General features: G+C 36.6%; 1 protein-coding gene across 8 annotated transcripts in view; it reads right to left on the bottom strand.

The window, feature by feature from the left end:
* CNKSR2 (connector enhancer of kinase suppressor of Ras 2) overlaps positions 1-19,005 on the bottom strand; it is a 286,492-nt gene that overhangs the window by 195,641 nt on the left and 71,846 nt on the right. For all 8 annotated transcript variants that reach the window (XM_027963027.2, XM_027963028.2, XM_027963029.2 and 5 more), the window contains exon 4: positions 1,620-1,707. In XM_027963027.2, the coding sequence (XP_027818828.1) occupies positions 1,620-1,707 (88 nt within the window). The remainder of the gene's footprint in view (positions 1-1,619; positions 1,708-19,005) is intronic.

Genomic DNA, 19,005 nt, shown 5'->3' with positions numbered 1-19,005 from the left:
TTTGGGAGTGTGTGCCAAGAATCTGAATTTCTAACAAGTTTCTTTGTGATAATGCCACTAGTCCATGAACCACACTGGACACACTGGACTAGCATAGCTCTAGAACACAAGTCAGCAAACTGTGGCCCAGCGTTGAATTCAACCTGCTGCATGTTTTTGTAACACAAGTTTTATTGGCGCACAGCTATGCCCATTTATTTCACATACACACTGTCTGTGGCTGCTTTTGCAGACTAACAGCAGAACTGAGCAGTTGGATCAAACACCATATAGCCTATATCATAAAGCCTCCAAAACCTTAAATACTATTTGGCCTTTCACAGTAAACATTTGCTGACCCTCACCCTCAAATGCCACTCTCCTCCCTATTATCCAGAAATCTTTGACAGTCAGAAATAAAATTCACTGATATCAAATATGAAGACATGTACAATAGTATTTCAAAGCTCATAAAATATTTATCATCTTCATCAATGTCTGTGACTAATAGCAATGAATTACTGTCTTTCTTACTGCTATGACAGAATGATGAATGTCTCTTATATTCCACAATTAAAAGTCACAAACTTAACTCTCCTTTCTATAGACATGCAGTTTCAGAGAAATGACGCTAATAAAATCTATATAGTACAACAGAAAATATACTTGAAACATTAAAATTTGTACTGATAAAATTTCTTATTTGAGAAAATGTAGGCAATATAGGAAATTCTTAATTATCCTTGGTAATAAACACAGGGCGTAGAAGGATAAGTTAAATCATTAATTTCCTCAATAATCTTCTGTATCATCACATTTTATCCTCTGCTTTACCTATTTCTGCATCACTGGATAGGTTAACAAATAATGAGAAAGTAGCAGCAGCACTATGTTGACATCAGGCTTCTACAGAGTGGTGCGTGCTGGCCTTACACCTCTCAGATATGTTTTGCTAGATTTAAACAGATTTTTGCAGTATATGTACTAGTCAATTCCTTCCTCTACCATTTCTTCATATCTTGTGACAGGATATTTGTATAAGCTGCTGCACTCCTGGACACATTTAATTTGGTGGTCCCTGGTTTAAATAATATTCAAAGTAAAAAAAACTGGGTCATGTAAACAGATCACTTAAATGGTAAGTATAATTAAAGGATATTATGTATATTTATTATGTATACCTATATAAATAAAACTGTAGTTAGTTGTATTAATAAGGAACTAATGGCATCTTAGAGCAAAAGTCTCAGATTGCTATCCAAATGGGGCAATTTAATTTTGTGAAAGCCAATATAGTTTATTCATCCCCACTAAAAGTGTAAGACTAACAGCCTCAATTATTATTGATATAATACTGTCTCTAGAGGTTCAGGTTACTTTTACATCTACTGATAAATAAAACCCTTGATTACTGGGCTATTATATGCACAGTTTTCCAATGAATTATGTATTTGATTTCTACTGAACCATTTGCCTTTGAATGAGAAAAATCCCAAATCAGTATTTTATAAACGCTTGCTAAATAGGCAAAACCACTATAATATTATAAAGTAATTAGCCTCCAATTAAAATAAATAAATTTATATTAAAAAGAATATGAAACTAATAAATTAACAGAAGGAAATTTTGCCAGTTAATACCTGTTGCACAATTGTTGTTAATTCCAAGCAGAGCTGTATGACATTATTCCTTGTAACTGAATAGTCTGTGACAGCAGCAAATGGTGATCTATAAAGGGAAAAGGAAAATTGTGATTAATTGGAACAGCTTTCGAAAGGTCTCCAAATACAACTGCGTAAAATAAGGTTTTGAATAATGTGAAATGAATTGTTCTTAAGATTACATAGTGATAAAAATTTTCAGAAGGTACTTAAGGAAAAAAATTTAAGAGAAATGCTTGGAAGAGAATTAAATACAAGAAACAATGCTTGCTTTCCATTATACTACTCTCTCTTTTTTAGTTCTTAATACTTAAAAGTTCTCTGGTACTCACAAAGGCTCTTTACTACATCTAAAATAAAACAAAAAACGGCATACTTAAGCAAAGACATTTTGAGTTATTTTCAAATGAAGCTAACATTGTTGATTCCAGTATCATCTAGAAATAGTCACAATCTAGAGCTTAGTCTCATGACAGCTATCACTTACTGAGGACTTACTATGTGCCAGTTACTCTTCTAACTGCTTTACATGTACTAAATAATTTTTACAACTCTTATAGGCACTATTGTTGTTGTTTGCTTAGTCACTAAGTCATGTTCAACTCTTTGGGACCCCATGGACTGTAGCCCACAAGGGTCCTCTGTTCATGGGATTTCCCAGGAATACTGGAGTGGGTTGCTATTTCCTTTTCCAAGACACTATTATTTACTCCCATTCTACATATGAGACACTTGAGGTACAGCAAGCTTAAGTGAAAACTAGTAAGTAGTAAAGCTAGTATTCAAAGGAAAGAAGGCTGACTCCCAGATTCCACACCCCAGAGGTAAACACTGATATACCAACTGCTGTGAGTTTGAGTAGCTTTTCACTTGTACTAAACTAATGGCTTCTGTCACTTCACATCCTTTATCAAACAGTTTGGCATACAAATAATATATATTCGTACAAGGCTTTGCTGGAGCAGCCGTGAAGAGATATCCCACGCCCAAGGTAAGAGAAACCTAAGTAAGATGGTAGGTGTTGCAAGATGGCATCAGAGGGCAGACACACTGAAACCATACTCACAGAAAACTAGTCAATCTAATCACACTAGGACCACAGCCTTGTCTAACTCAATGAAACTAAGCCATGCCTGTGGGGCCACCCAAGACGGGCGGGTCATGGTGGAGAGGCCTGACAGAATGTGGTCCACTGGAGAAGGGAATGGTAAACCACTTCAGTATTCTTGCCTTGAGAACCCCATGAACAGTATGAAAAGGCAAAATGATAGGATACTGAAAGAGGAACTCCCCAGGTCAGTAGGTGCCCAATATGCTACTGGAGATCAGTGGAGAAATAACTCCAGAAAGAATGAAGGGATGGAGCCAAACCAAAAACAATACCCAGCTGTGTATGTGACTGGTGATAGAAGCAAGGTCCGATGCTGTAAAGAGCAATATTGCATAGGAACCTGGAATGTTAGGTCCATGAATCAAGGCAAATTGGAAGTGGTCAAACAAGAGATGGCAAGAGTGAATGTCGACATTCTAGGAATCAGCGAACTAAAATGGACTGGAATGGGGGAATTTAACTCAGATGACCATTGTATCTACTACTGTGGGCAGGAATCCCTCAGAAGAAATGGAGTAGCCATCATGGTCAACAAAAGAGTCTGAAATGCAGTACTTGGATGCAATCTCAAAAACGACAGAATGATCTCTGTTCGTTTCCAAGGCAAACCATTCAATATCATGGTAATCCAAGTCTATGCCCCAACCAGTAACACTGAACAAGCTGAAGTTGAACAGTTCTATGAAGACCTACAAGACCTTTTAGAACTAACACCCCAAAAAGATGTCCTTTTCATTACAGGGGACTGGAATGCAAAAGTAGGAAGTCAAGAAACACCTGGAGTAACAGGCAAATTTGGCCTTGGAATGTGGAATGAAGCAGGGCAAAGACTAACAGAGTTTTGCCAAGAAAATGCACTGGTCATAGCAAACACCCTCTTCCAACAACACAAGAGAAGACTACATATGGACATCACCAGATGGTCAACACCGAAATCAGATTGATTATATTCTTTGCAGCCAAAGATGGAGAAGCTGTATACAGTCAACAAAAACAAGATGAGGAGCTGACTGTGGCTCAGATCATGAACTCCTTATTACCAAATTCAGACTTAAACTGAAGAAAGTAGGGAAAACAGCTAGACCATTCAGATATGACCTAAATCAAATCCCTTATCATTATACAGTGGAAGTGAGAAATAGATTTAAGGGCCTAGATTTGATAGATAGAGTGCCTGATGAACTATGGAATGAAGTTCGTGACACTGTACAGGAGACAGGGATCAAAGGACAAAAAAGATCTTCATGACCAAGATAATCATGATGGTGTGATCACTCACCTAGAGCCAGACATCCTGGAATGTGAAGTCAAGTGGGCCTTAGAAAGCATCACTACGAACAAAACTAGTGGAGGTGATGGAATTCCAGTTGAGCTGTTTCAAATCATGAAAGATGATGCTGTGAAAGTGTTGCACTCAATATGCCAGCAAATTTGGAAAACTCAGCAGTGGCCACAGGACTGGAAAAGGTCAGTTTTCATTACCATCCCAAAGAAAGGCAATGCCAAAGAATGCTCAAACTACCACACAATTGCACTCATCTCACATACTAGTAAAGTAATGCTCAAAATTCTCCAAGCCAGGCTTCAACAATACATGAACTGTGAACTCCCTGATGTTCAAGCTGGTTTTAGAAAGGCAGAGGAACCAGAGATCAAATTGCCAACATCCTCTGGATCATGGAAAAGCAAGAGAGTTCCAGAAAAACATCTATTTCTGCTTTATTGACTATGCCAAAGCCTTTGACTGTGTGGATCACCATAAACTGTGGACAATTCTGAAAGAGATGGGAATACCAGACCACCTGACCTGCCTCTTGAGAAATCTGTATGCAGGTCAGGAAGCAACAGTTAGAACTGGACATGGAACAACAGACTGGATCCAAACAGGAAAAGGAGTGCATCAAGACTGTATACTGTCACCCTGCTTATTTAACTTATATGCAGAGTACTTCATGAGAAATGCTGGACTGGAAGAAACACAAGCTGGAATCAAGATTGCCGGGAGAAATATCCATAATCTCAGATATGCAGATGACACCACTCTTATGGCAGAAAGTGAAGAGAAATTCAAAAGCCTCTTGATGAAAGTAAAAGAGGAGAGTGAAAAAGTTGGCTTAAAGCTCAACAATCAGAAAACGAAGATCATGGCATCCGGTCCCATCACTTCATGGGAAATAGATAGGGAAACAGTGGAAACAGCATCAGACTTTATTTTTTGGGGCTCCAAAATCACTGGAGATGGTGAATGCAGCCATGAAATTAAAAGACGCTTACTCTTTGGAAGAAAAGTTATGACAAACCTAGATAGCATATTCAAAAGCAGAGACATTACTTTGCCGACTAAGGTCCGTCTAGTCAAGGGCTATGGTTTTTCCTGTGGTCATATATGGATGTAAGAGGTGGACTGTGAAGAAGGCTGAGCGCCGAAGAATTGATGCTTTTGAACTGTGGTGTTGGAGAAGACTCCTGAGAGTCCTCTGGACTACAAGGAGGTCCAACCAGTCCATCCTAAAGGAGATCAGTCCTGGGTGTTCTTTGGAAGGAATGATGATAAGGCTGAAACTCCAGTACTTTGGCCACCTCATGTGAAGAGTTGACTCATTGGAAACGACTTTGATGCTGGGAGGGATTGGGGGCAGGAGGAGAAGGGGACGACAGAGGATGAGACAGCTGGATGGCATCACTGACTCGATGGACACGAGTCTGAGTGAACTCCGGGAGTTGGTGATAGATAGGGAGGCCTGGCGTGCTGCGATTCATGGGATCGCAGAGTCGGACACGACTGAGCGACTGAACTGAAATGAACTGAACTAGGTTTATATTTTCAAGAATGTTACAGACAACAGCAGTCTTCCCAAGCAAGTGTTTTGCCACCAAATGAATTTACAGTGGCCATCCCTTGTGGCTCAGCTGGTAAAGAATCTTCCTGCAATGTGGGAGACCTGGGTTCAATCCCTGGGTTGGGAAGATCCTCTGGAGAAGGGAAAGGCTACCCACTACAGTATTCTGGCCTAGAGAATTCCATGGACTTTATAGTCCATGGGGTTGCAAAGAGTCAGACACGACTAAGTGACTTTTACTTCCATTATTCTTTATCCTCTTTCTTATCTATGAATGCCAATTAGGTTTTTATGGGGCCAGAGATTATATGGGAAGCCGAGTTTAGAGAAAACAAGAACACACAATGAAAAGATCCGGGGGTAAAAATCTAGTCAGATTAACTAGAACTTCAGTGCTTTGGATAACTCTGAAGGCAATTTATATAAAACTGCTTCCTGGTTACAATCTGAATGTCTCTCTTATAGAAACACTCTAGAACTCAAGCACATCCCATTGTCATAGGGATCCATATGAGAGGCTCTTTATTAGTTATAGTTTTAAAAATCATATTTTTCGCTTACCTATTTTGGCCATTCTAATAGCTATAGAGGGGCATATCACAGATTTAATTGGTATTTTCCCAAAGTTATATGTATTTTCCCTATGTATTTATTATCTATATTTAAGAGCTATCTAATTTCCTTGATAATTTTCCAACTGGTTTAGGTAGTTTGTGTTTTTGAAGGAACTGAGTCATATCATCGAAGCTGTCAAATGTATTTATAAAGAGTTATTTGCAGTATTTCTTGTTATCCTTTTAATTTTGATTGACTTCTCAACATACTGTGTTTCCATTTTCATTCATTTAGTTCTTTGACCATTATTATTTGCTCCCTTCTGCTGCTTTGGGCTTATTTTCTATTTTAATTCTTTTAAGCATACTTAACATGAGATCTAACCTCTTAAAAATTTAACTGCAAAAGACAGTGTGGGGAAATTAAGAATATGGTGCCAGTCAGTCTCTCTCACCCCCTCGCCCCATGTTCTGTAAACAGTGGCTTTGCACAGTTATGTAACAGCTGAGATCACTTATAGTACTGCACACACATGTCACAAGGTACTCAGTTGGTCAGCGGGCTACCTTGTGCAGTACGCCTGTATGAGCTTCACCACGAAAGCCCTGGCTACTACAGCACTGGGGCTACACGGGAGTGACATCATGGGTATGTTACATGAAATTATCTTATGGCTACGTTGTGGCTACATTATGGTTATGTTATGGCTATTGCTATGGCTGCTGTGTCAGGCAGGAGAGAGGCTGTGTTATGGCTGTCATGCCAGCCAGGAGAGAATAAACACATCTGCAGTTCCTATGGCTCCTCGAGTCTTCTTCCAGTCTCTTAGTGCCTACCTTACCTACCCTAAGCTCAGTGAACAGTACAAACAGTGTGAACAGCAAGACAACTGGCATCACAAAAAGGTCCAGCTAAAGACAGTATTGTTATCTACAGGTACAATGTTCTATACCAGGTATCTAGAATTTTTTCATCTTGCTTAACTGAAACCTTACACCCACACCTGTTGATTTTTCTATTTTCTTGAGGAGAGAGCTTAGAGAGCAATTAGAGATCTTTCTTCTTATAGAAGCAGTTTTTACAAATTTCCCTTTCAGAACTTCTTCAGCTGTGTCCCACAAAAATTGCATTATTATACTGTCATATATAAAAACTGTATTATTATAATTGAATTATAATATTGTCACCCTTCTTATTTAACCTTATATGCAGAGCATATCATGAGAAATGTTGGGCTGGATGAAGCACAAGCTGGAATCAAGACTGCCAGGAGAAATAACAATAACTTCAGATACACAGATGATACCACCTTTATGGCAGAAAGTGAGGGAAGAACTAAAGAGCCTCTTGATGAAAGTGAAAGAGACTGAAAAAGTTGGCTTAAAACTCAACCTTCAGAAAACTAAGATCATGGCATCTGGCCCATCATTTCATGGCAAATAGAAGGGGAAACAGTGGAAACAGTGACAGACTTTATTTTGGGGGGCTCCAAAATCACTGCAGATAGTGACTGCAGCCATGAAATTAAAAGACATTTGCTCCTTGGAAGAAAAGTTATGACCAACCTAAACAACATATTAAAAAGCATAGACATTACTTTACCAACAAAGGTCCATCTACTCAAGGCTATGGTTTTTCCAGTAGTCATATATGGATGTGAGAGTTGGACTATAAAGAAAGCTGAGCACTGAAGAACTGATGCTTTTGACCTGTGGTGTTGGAGAAGACTCTTGAGAGTCCCTTGGACTGCTAGGAGATCCAACGAGTCCATCCTAAAGGAAATCAGTCCTGAATATTCATTGGAAGGACTGATGATGAAGCTGAAACTCTAATACTCTGGCCACCTGATGCGAAGAACTGACTCACTGGAAAAGACCCTGATGCTGGGAAAGATTGAAGGAGGGAGGGAAGGGGATGACAGAGAATGAGATGGTTGGATGGCATCACTGACTCAATGGACATGAGTTTGAGTAAACTCTGGGAGTTGGTGATGGACAGGGAGGCCTGGTGTACTGCAGTCCATGGGGTCGCAAAGAGTCGGACACAAATGAGCGACTGAACTGAACTGACAAAAATTGTGACTTATCATAGTTTTCATTCTGTTCAATACATTTCTTTTTATTTCCCTTGAGATTTCCTCCTTTTATCCATAGATTACTAGAAGTGTGTTGTTTGATTTCTAATTTGACTGCATTTTGGTTAAATAAGACATTCTGATTTAAATTATTTTGAATGTATTGAAGTTCGTTTTATGATGCAGATGTGGTGTACCTTCCTGAATGTTCCATGGACACTTGAATCTGTATTATACATCTGTTGGATGAATGCTCTAAGAATGTCAATTATATCTTGTTACCTAGTGTTGTTTAGTTCTTCTAATCGTTATGTTCTGTTTTGAGAGAGAAGATGAAATATCCAATTGTAACTGTGGATTTATCTATTTCTTCTTTTAGTTCTGACAGTTTTTGCTTCAGGTACTTTGAAATTGTTGCTTGATATTATACAACTTAGCAGTTTTGTTTCTTCCTCTTCTTTTTAATGCGGACTATTTTTAATGTCTTGATTTGTTGCAATATTTCTTCTGTTTTATGTTTTGATTTTTTGGTCCCAAGACATGTAGAAATCTTAGCTCTCTGACCAGGGATAAAGCCCTCACCCCCTGCATTAGAAGACAAAATCTTGACCACTGGACCATCAAGGAATCCCTGTCTCTTCTTTCTTAAATTGTTTACTATAGGCTCATCTACTGTACTTTGGTGTTTCATTTTTTAATTTAAATGTAATATTCACATAGTACACATTAACCCTATACTTCTCATAACTGTTTGCTACAAGTATTTTTCCAGTTTGTCATCTATCTTATACTTAATCATATTTTTCAATATTATATAGTCAAACAGTATATTTCTTTGCATTTAATTGCACATTTTAAAACACTTAAGTCTACATCTAGAAACCATTTTGTCTATATTTTCTCCAGTTTCATTATGAACTAATACTTCTCGCTTAAATAAATAATATACCTAAAATTACTTTAGTGAACAGGTAGTGCTCTATCATAATTTATTTTAGAAAGGCTTAATCAAGTGCCCCAATTCCATTTATTTAATGACCCTTTCTTTTTCCAGTGAAAGTGAAGTGGCTCAGTTGTGTCCGACTCTTTGCGACCTCATGGACTATACAGTCTCTGGAATTCTCCAGGCCAGAATACTGGAGTGGGTAGCCTTTCCCTTCTCCAGGGGATCTTCCCAACCCAGGGATCGAACCCAGGTTTCCTGCATTGCAGGCGGATTCTTTACCAGATGAGCCACAGGGGAAGCCCTTTTTCCCGGAGTTTTAACGTATTGTTTTCTAAATGATTCTATATATCACAGTCTATTTTGTGCTGTGTTCCACTACTGCTTATTAGTATTTCAAAACAGTATATTTTTCCAACAAAATTTACTAAAACTTAAGGAGTCATTAAGAATTCAAATAATGTTAATTAGAGCAAAATATATGCAATTAATTAATCTGTGTTCTCTGTTAAAAAAAATTAACCTCTTTAATTGTAAGCAGGATCCAGTTTTAAACAAATCTATACTGATGGAAATTTTCTAAAATGTGTGATTGCAGAAATCATTGCATAGCTATATCTAAATTTATTAAAACTCATTAAACTTAAAGGGGATAAATTTTATAGAATGTAAATTAGGCCTCAATAAAACTATTTTTTAATGATGTAAGATATAAGTACTTGTTGGAAAACATCATTTAAAAAAACCACCCAAGACCATTTTTGCTGCACTGAAGCATAAAAATTGGCATTTTAATTAAGAATTCAAAGTGCTTCTGGCATGATTAGAAAGAGCTTGGGTTCCTAGTTTTACAAAGGTCAAAGACTGTTAATAAAATCTAAAACTTCATTCAGAAGTGATGAAGCACAGCATGATTTTCCCTATAAATTATTTTTAAAAAATGCTCATTTGATCTTTAAAATGTACCAAAAGAAAAATCTATTTGATAACTGAATGCCTGTAGCAAACTGAATTCTAAGGCATGTTTTCCACTTTCCTGATCATTCACATTTCAAGTAGGACCAGTTTCTCAGTCAAGATTAAGTGTCCAAAAAAAAGGGAAAAAAATAATCTAAACATATAGCAAGGAAAACATAAATTTTATCTTGTAGTGAATCCCCCTAACGTTTTCATTTTAAGGGTAAATCACATATAACTATAATGACAACCATTCTTAGCTAGCAGATATTAATATTTGGTATTATGATCTTGGCTATACACATACATAAATAAAAGTAGGCTGACAGGTTCCAATCTTCGTGAGTTACCAAAGATGAATGCTCAATCATGACTTAATGAGATAAAGAAATGTATCATCACAGAATTGCTGAACACGATCAGTTTGAAAACAAAATTAAGAGAGGAATTTGTTTCTCAGTCTCAAGAAACCCCAAGTTAGAGCTTAGGCTACTTAGAAAAAAAATACGTGGCTGACTTAAAGGAAATTAAATTCATGGCATGAAAACTTTTCGATGCCAAAAGTTAAGTTTTTTAAAAAAGATAAAATACTTGGCTCATTAATAAATGGCCATTACAGGAACTATCCTATTTAGATCTTAAAATATGCAACTATCCTCAAATCTTATGGATAATATAATGCTTACACTTCTAAAAAAAAGTTATTGATACTATATAAAACTTATTTGCTGTACATTCTTTTCAAACAAAAGCATTTATGGAAAGGTTATTAATGTTTCAGAAATCCTAAACAAATTAGAAGCTAATAAGAAAAGCTAAGAGTTAATCAGGAAATCTGAAAGGCCTTAATATTTCTCAGGTTGACATTGCTGAGCCTGAGGGGCAGTCTGTGAACAGCAGCCTTGCTAACATCACTGCTCATTTCTGGAACAAGAGGTGCCAAGTGGGAGCAGTGAGCACACAAGAGGAAATACGACCAAACAACAAGCATCTGGTAGTGTTTGGGGTAGTTTTCTCTGCCTCTATAATTTTTCCCTGGTATAGAAATAACTTTTGTCCTATATTTCTTATCATGAAAGAAGAAATTAGTTCAACCACTTTCTTAGATAAAGGAAAAGATCTCAAAAAATACATTTCTTTCCTTAGCATCCCAACCTTTATGCCTTAAATATTTAAAAGGTTTTCAATGATATAAAGATATCTCATTGATCCCTTTAAAACAGAATGGTCCTAAAATGTAGAAACAATTAGAAATAGGTATTAATGCTAAAAATGAGAGAAAAGATTAAACTTTCACTATAAATAGTAAAATAAACTTTTTCTATAAATAATACTTTTGAACATTTTTAATAAGGTTATGGCACAACATGGAACATAAATTGATTTGTTCCCTTGTGGCTCAGCTGGTAAAGAGTCTGCCTGCAATACGGGAGACCTGGGTTGGGAAGATCCCCTGGAGAAGAGAAAGGCTACCCACTCCAGTATTCTAGCCTGGAGAATTCCATGGACTATGTAGTCCATGGGATCGCAAAGAGTCGGACACGACTGAGCAACTTGTTTAAAAAAAAAAAAAAGAAACCCTCAAAGTATAGATTCATTTTGGCAAAGCCATAAAAAACTGCAAGAAAGATGAGGTGTGAAAAACAGCAGGGTGTATGTTAAAAATAGACAAGTAAACCATGAATTGAAAATAAACAATAAAGATATTAACCAACTGTGATTCCTATCTGAGGCTTTTCCTCTGGGAAAGTCTGTTGTTTCATTCGTTGATATTTAAAAGAAGAAGAAGAAGGAAAAAAAAAGGATTCCGTTAGCCCTAGATTTTATTTAAGACATGTTAGGAGCTGGTTTTTTTTAAATAAGTGTTGTTTATTTCAAACATTTTAAATATTATTTAAATAGAAGCTCCACTGAAATCGCGGGTTTTGTGATTTGTAAACATTTCCCCTAGCATTCTTTCAGTGATATTAAAATATATCTCATTGATGTCTTTAAAGTAGAATGAGAAATAAACTTTCTAGAAATAAAATTCTACAAAGCAATTTGAAGTGTCAAGGCCAGAAACAGAAAAGTGGTATTCTTCTTTAGCATTTGAAGAGAAACACCCAAGTACAAATCTATGTTTATATATGCTGCATTCCAAAGAATTACTTCCTCAAAATTCTGAAGAATCAGTCCACATTCAAAAGGAAATGTAGTATAACAAAGGAACAAGATAAAAGTGAAACAAGAAGGGCTTTTGTATTACAACAAACATAGATTCAAATGATAACTTTCACACTCGTGAAAAACTTTAGGCAAGTTACTTCATGTTTCATATGTAAAATGGTGATAAGGATACCTGTTCTGTGAGAACTCAATGAGTGAATACTTGCAAAGCATCTAGTTCAATATGGAACTAAATTAAAGATTTTTTTCCTATTTTTCTTTTCCTTTTTTCTCCTTCAAGTGACATAAAATAAAAATTGCAATAAAGTCATCATATTGCTGTGCATGAAAGTTCCCCCCAAAATGTAAAACAGGTGTAATGCCAAAAGTCAAATTTTAAAAATTAAGCCAGTTGCTTAGCATCAAAATAACCATATTCAACTGACAGAATTTATTTTTCAACCAGAGCATTATATATATCAGAGGAATAAACCAAGTTTAAAGTCCAATGCTTGGTATTTGATTGCAGTGACCATTTCAAACCCTCCAAATTAATCTACAATGACAAGTCAATATAATTTCTATGGAACTTTTATAATTAAGTACTTAAGCTCTAAATTCTTCCAAACAAAAATAAAAAAGACAAGATACATTCTTAACTTATATAAAGAAAGCACAAAAACAGATCAGTTTGGGTCTAGAACTTAATATGAACTAAATTTAATCAGAGAAGAGATAGTTAAATCATGATTTTACAAATCACTAACAAATTTTGTTAGTATTTTGTTCTTTCAAATTATGTAAAGGGAAATAAAATGAATATATTTTTCATATCACTTTGGTAAACAAGGTCAAAGATTTACGGAATATTAGTGCTTATAAGAGAACTTCAAATTCTCCAGATCTTACATCCTTATTCTAAAAAGAAAAGCAGAGGTTAAGGTTCAGTATTACCCAGGGCCAGAGGCAGAAGTGAAACTCATCTCTTTCTTATTAGCCCCTTGGTCTTTTATACTATTTCATGATGAGTTTTGGCAGGGATTCACAACAGCAGTCATGGAGAATACCGCTCTTTTGGCTTTTCTAGTGTTGATTAATGTGTCTAGCTTTCGGTGTAGTATGCAGGATACACTGAAACAAGAGGGCATGTGGAGTGTTGTGTTGTGCTTTAGCTACTACCTAGAAGACATTTTTTGTTCGAAAGGAATAAAAATATAACCTAAATACACATCTGTTAACAATCTTTAATAAAAGTCAGAAAAACTTTCCTGGGCTACTTGTCAGGAAAACAAACAGTGTAAATATTTTACCTGGCACAGTTACAGATAAAATCCTATTACATTTATATTCGACTTTGGGACCTTTCGAAATTTATATTGGGCTTCCTTGGTGGCTCAGATGGTGAAGAATCTACCTACAACGCGGGAGACCTGGGTTTGATCTCTGGATTGGGAAGATCCCATGAAGAAGGGAAATGCTATCCACTCCAGTGTTCTTGCCTGAAGAATTCCACAGACAGAGGAGTCTGGCAGGCTATTATCCTTGGGGTCTCAAAGAGTTGGACGTGACTGAGCGACTTTCACTTTTCACTTTACTTTTATGGCAATGGAAGAGGCAAAGTCAAGTTTCCAAATACAGAAGTTGTTTAGTTGCTTAGAAGAAGTTGTCTAGTTGCTACATCATGTCTGACTCTTTTGTGACCCCATGGACTACAGCCCACCAGGCTCCTCTATCCACAGGATTTCCCAGGCAAGAATACTGGAGTGGGTTGCCATTTCCTTCTAGCACTCATCATTTGACTTTCCTCCTTGTCAACACCTCTAAAAGACTTGAGTCTACGAAAAGTCAAAGTCTGATATTATGCAAAACTATCCTGAACTACTAACCATTTCACAGAAAAATCTCTTCAGAGTTATCACTTACATTTAACTCACAATCAACCTATGAATTCCAGTTTTCATTAATTCTAAATAAAAAGACTAAACTGTTGCTTGTAAGATATATCCTGATTCCCTAATTTACCACATACTTTCAGTCTTACCCTGCCTAAACTGTCAGCAGCATTTGACTTTATTGACCACTTCACTTTTTCCCTAAAACTCTTTATTCCCATCTTAAATGTTCTCACCACATACACAAAAAAGGTAATTATGTGAGTTTATAAATTATATTAACTAATCTTATTGTGGTAAGCATTTTGCAATACATATATGTATCAAATCATCACATTGTACAGCTTAAACTTACACAATGTTATATATCACTTGTATCTCTATAAAGTTAGGAAAAATACAAAAATATCAACATTCCCTCTCCCCAAATATACCAAAAAAACTCTTTCCTCCTTTTGCTCCCATGACACCACTCTCAACAAATTCTAGCCTATGGAGTCTCTGGTTATACCTTCTTATTTTTTCCCCATAAACTGAACTTCAGTTGGTGGTGGTCTGCAGCAGTCATTCATTATCTCAGTTCGCTTCGTTCACTTAAAAAACTTCACTGAGTACCTACTATAGGCCAAGAACTCTTCCAGATAACTGTGACTGCAGTGAACAAAGCAGATGAAAATCCCTGCTCTCTTGAAGCATACATCATGTATAGAGTTGTCAGATAAAAACAAGACTAACACATAGGCAAATTATATAGCGTGCTAGAAGGGTTTAAGTGTTATGGAAAACAAATAGAACAGGAAAAGAGGAATTCATTCTAAAAATCTCCTTCAGTTCAGTTCAGTCGCTCAGTCACGTCCGCCTCTTTGTGACCCCATGAATTGCAGCACGCCAGGCCTCCCTGTCTATCACCATCTCCCAGAGTTCACTCAAACTCACATCCACTGAGTTGGTGATGCCATCCAGCCATCTCATCCTCTGTCGTCCCCTTCTCCTCCTGTCCCCAATCCCTCCCAGCATCAGGATCTTTTCCAATGAGTCAACTCTTCGCATGAGGTGGCCAAAGTACTGGAGTTTCAGCTTTAGCATCATTCTTTCCAAAGAACACCCAGCACTGATCTCCTTTAGAATGGACTGGTTGGATCTTCTTGCAGTCCAAAGGACTCTCAAGAGTCTTCTCCAACACCACAGTTCAAAAGCATCAATTCTTCAGCGCTCAGCTTTCTTCACAGTCCAACTCTCACATCCATACACGACTACTGGAAAAACCATAGCCTTGACTAGACGGACCTTTGTTGGCAAAGTAATATCGCTGCTTATGAATATGCTATCTAGGTTGGTCATAACTTTCCTTCCAAGGAGTAAGTGTCTTTTAATCTCATGGCTGCAATCACCATCTGCCATGATTTTGGAGCCTAAAAAAATAACGTCTGACACTGTTTCCACTGTTTCCCCATCCACTGCCCACGAGGTGACGGGACCAGATGCCACGATCTTCATTTTCTGAATGTTGAGCTTTAAGCCAACATTTTCACTCTCTTTCACTTTCATCAAGAGGCTTTTTAGTTCCTCTTCACTTTCTGCCATAAGGGTGGTGCCGTCTGCATATCTGAGGTTACTGATATTTCTCCCGGCAATCTTGATTCCAGCTTGTGCAAAAATCTCCTTACACCACCATGACTGACTGACTGACTGAAGTCGCTCAGTCGTGTCCGACTCTTTGCGACCCCATAGACTGTAGCCTACCAGGCTCCTCTGTCCATGGGATTCTCCAGGCAATAGTACTGGAGTGGATTGCCATTTCCTTCTCCAGGGGATCTTCCCAACCCAGGGCTCGAACCCGGGTCTCCCACATTATAGACAGACGCTTTACCGTCTGAGCCACCAGGGAAGTCCATATTAATATATTTAGGACTTTAACTACCACTCATATTTTAATGATTCTCAAATCTCTCCACCATGTATCTTTTCTGAGCCGCAATATTCTAAAGAACTTTTCACAATCATGGCCAACACTCAGTACCTGTCCTCCACCATAACTTGTTCCTCCTATTTTGATAATGGCTTCACCATCCACTGGATGTGGCAAGTCAGATACCTTTGTTCACCCTATATGTCTCCCTTTTCCTTAGTCTCTATATCTATCTCTAATATTCTTCTATCCCCACTCCTACTTCTCCAATTAAATATCTCAGTCAATAGCAGCTCAGAGAATCAACTCTGGTCAGACGCCTGGAATGAATCTTGGCTCCACCACTTACTTCCTATTTGGTTTTGAACTTAACTTTTGCCTCTGAATGTTGTATTTTTCCTATCTGCAAAATGAAGACAACTCTTCTAGGTTTTCTTTAAGTGAATGTGGCTGGTAGCATCAGAATCACCAATAGTAGCAGTAGCATGATTAGAGTTGGCACTCCATATTGGCAAGTTCCATATCTATGGGTGCAGCCAAACTTGATTCAAAATATTTGGGAAAAAAAGATTGCAGAGAGCTCAAAAGAGTAAAATTTGAGTTTATCGCAGAAGGGCAATTATGTACATAGCATGTATTAGGTATTATAAGTAATCTACCAATGATTTAAAACATAAAGGAGGATGTGCATAGGTTTTATACAAATAGTATGTCATTTTATATAAGGGACTTAAGAATCCTCAAATTTTGGTATCTGAGGAGTCCTGGAACTAACCCGTGGGCAGGTAACAAGGAACAAATACTCCTAAAACAACCTCTTAACTGGTTTCCCTTCTTTTAGCCTTATTCTTCACCTAATATTTCCCAACACTATAGCCCAAGGCATCATCCAAATTCACAGGTCTAAAAACAACAGTGATCCTAAACAGCTCCCTATATGCCTTCAGCATGAAGACCAACTGCCTTAAAATGACAAAGAATTATTTTCATTCTTCTTCTTTCCTTTTTAAAACTTAATCTGTTAAAGCATAATCATTATAGGTAAGCCAGCCTGGAGCTGAACCTTCCTTAGAAGAATCTTCAAACTGAATCTTCAGTTTCTTTTTTCAATTTATAGTCTAGTCAGAAGATTTTTAAGATTATCACAAAGTTGTCTCTTTGTTTCTTCAAAGTATATATTTCATTTTTATGGCCAAAATGTTAAATGGCCTTTGATTTAATTATCACTGTAGTATGATATAATTCAAAATAAGGATTATGAGGACCTTTGTAGCAATGGAAGCCTAACAGATGAATTAAATTATTTCCTTCAGGCTTTTTCTCACATTTTCTTTACCTATGAAACAACACAAAACACCACTGATTGTATAAATTACTATGTATGTGTGTGTATGCTCATGTACGTTTGCAGATAAACTAGCATTTACTAAGGATGTGGTCTTAGATGATACAAATAATGCAACCATAATAAATTATATAATACAATGAAATCTCAGAAATTATTATATAATGTTCTAGAAGCCATTATGTGACTTTATAAACATTACCTGCCATTAAGAAGTAAACACATTCTCTAATTATTCTATTTATTCATTTCATATGTACTAGTGTAAAAAGAAAATAATGAAATTTACTGAATAAAATATAAAGGCTGAGCAAATTTATAATATAGGATAGGTGATAAAAGAGGATATAACTAAAAACCAAATATATTTTCTATAAGTTTCCCAATTACTGAGAAGCTTCTTGAAACAAGTATATTACATTACTTAAGGATAAGCTATAGTTTAAATATATTTACTAACTGATCATTATACAACTTGTAGAATCTATGTTTAAATGACAATTCATACAATTGATAAATGTGGGTTAAACAATTTAACAAATTTAATGGTGTCATAAAAGAAATATGCTGTCTACCAATTAATTATCCAAAAAGCTAACAATATACAGCCTACTGTTCAGATCTGGATTTAGTATTATCATGTTATATGTTTGGAGAAGGGAATGGCAACCCACTCCAATATTCTTGCCTAGAGAATTCCATGCACAGAGAAACCTGGTGGGCTCCAGTCCATGGGGCTGCAAAGAGTCGGACACAACTAGCGACTAACACTTTCAACTTTGTTATATATTATTAGTAATATATATATATATATATATATAAATTTAGAAATTATAGAAATAAGTAAAATTATCTTAATTTTTACCTTAGACATAAAATACTTCGTTTTTAATATAAAGTATTATATTTTTAAAAAAGGAAAAAATATAATACAGTTGAACTTCAAACAACAAGAGGGTTAGGAGTCCCAACCCTGCACAGTTAAAAATTCATGTGTAACTTTATACTCAGCCCATATTCGCAGACTCATTCAATGGACGATTATGACGTGTAGTAATGTAATGCATATTGACTGAAACAAACAAACAACTATATATAAGTAGACCCATGCACTCCAAACCCATGCTATTCAAGGGTCACTGTGTATATATGTATATATGTGCATGTGTGGTAAGTCGCTAAGTCTTGTCTGACTCTTTGTGACCCCATGGACTGCAGCTAGCTGGGCTCCTCTATCCATGGAATTTTCCAAGCAAGAACACTAGAGTGGGTTACCACTTCCTTCTTTAAGGGATCTTCCTGCATTGGCAGGTGGATTCTTTACCACTAAGCCACCAGGGAAGCTCATATATATCTGTACACATATGGAAATTCTACTGACATTTATTCAAGAAAAGAGTCTAGTAAACTTCTACATATCAGAGTTTCTCAGACAAAGTATTTTTTTGATTATTTGACCATTATAGCATAGTTCACATCCTAGTGGACTATAGTCCATGGGGTCACTAAGAGTTTGAACAACTAACATTCTTATGTCCCTCACAAAAAATTTTCAAAAATGAAAACTTTAGTTTTAATACTTGTAATGTTT

This window comes from Ovis aries, chromosome X, assembly GCF_016772045.2.
Source record: "Ovis aries strain OAR_USU_Benz2616 breed Rambouillet chromosome X, ARS-UI_Ramb_v3.0, whole genome shotgun sequence".
NCBI classification, from domain to species: Eukaryota; Metazoa; Chordata; class Mammalia; order Artiodactyla; family Bovidae; genus Ovis; species Ovis aries.
This window is presented reverse-complemented; position numbering and strand designations above follow the sequence as displayed.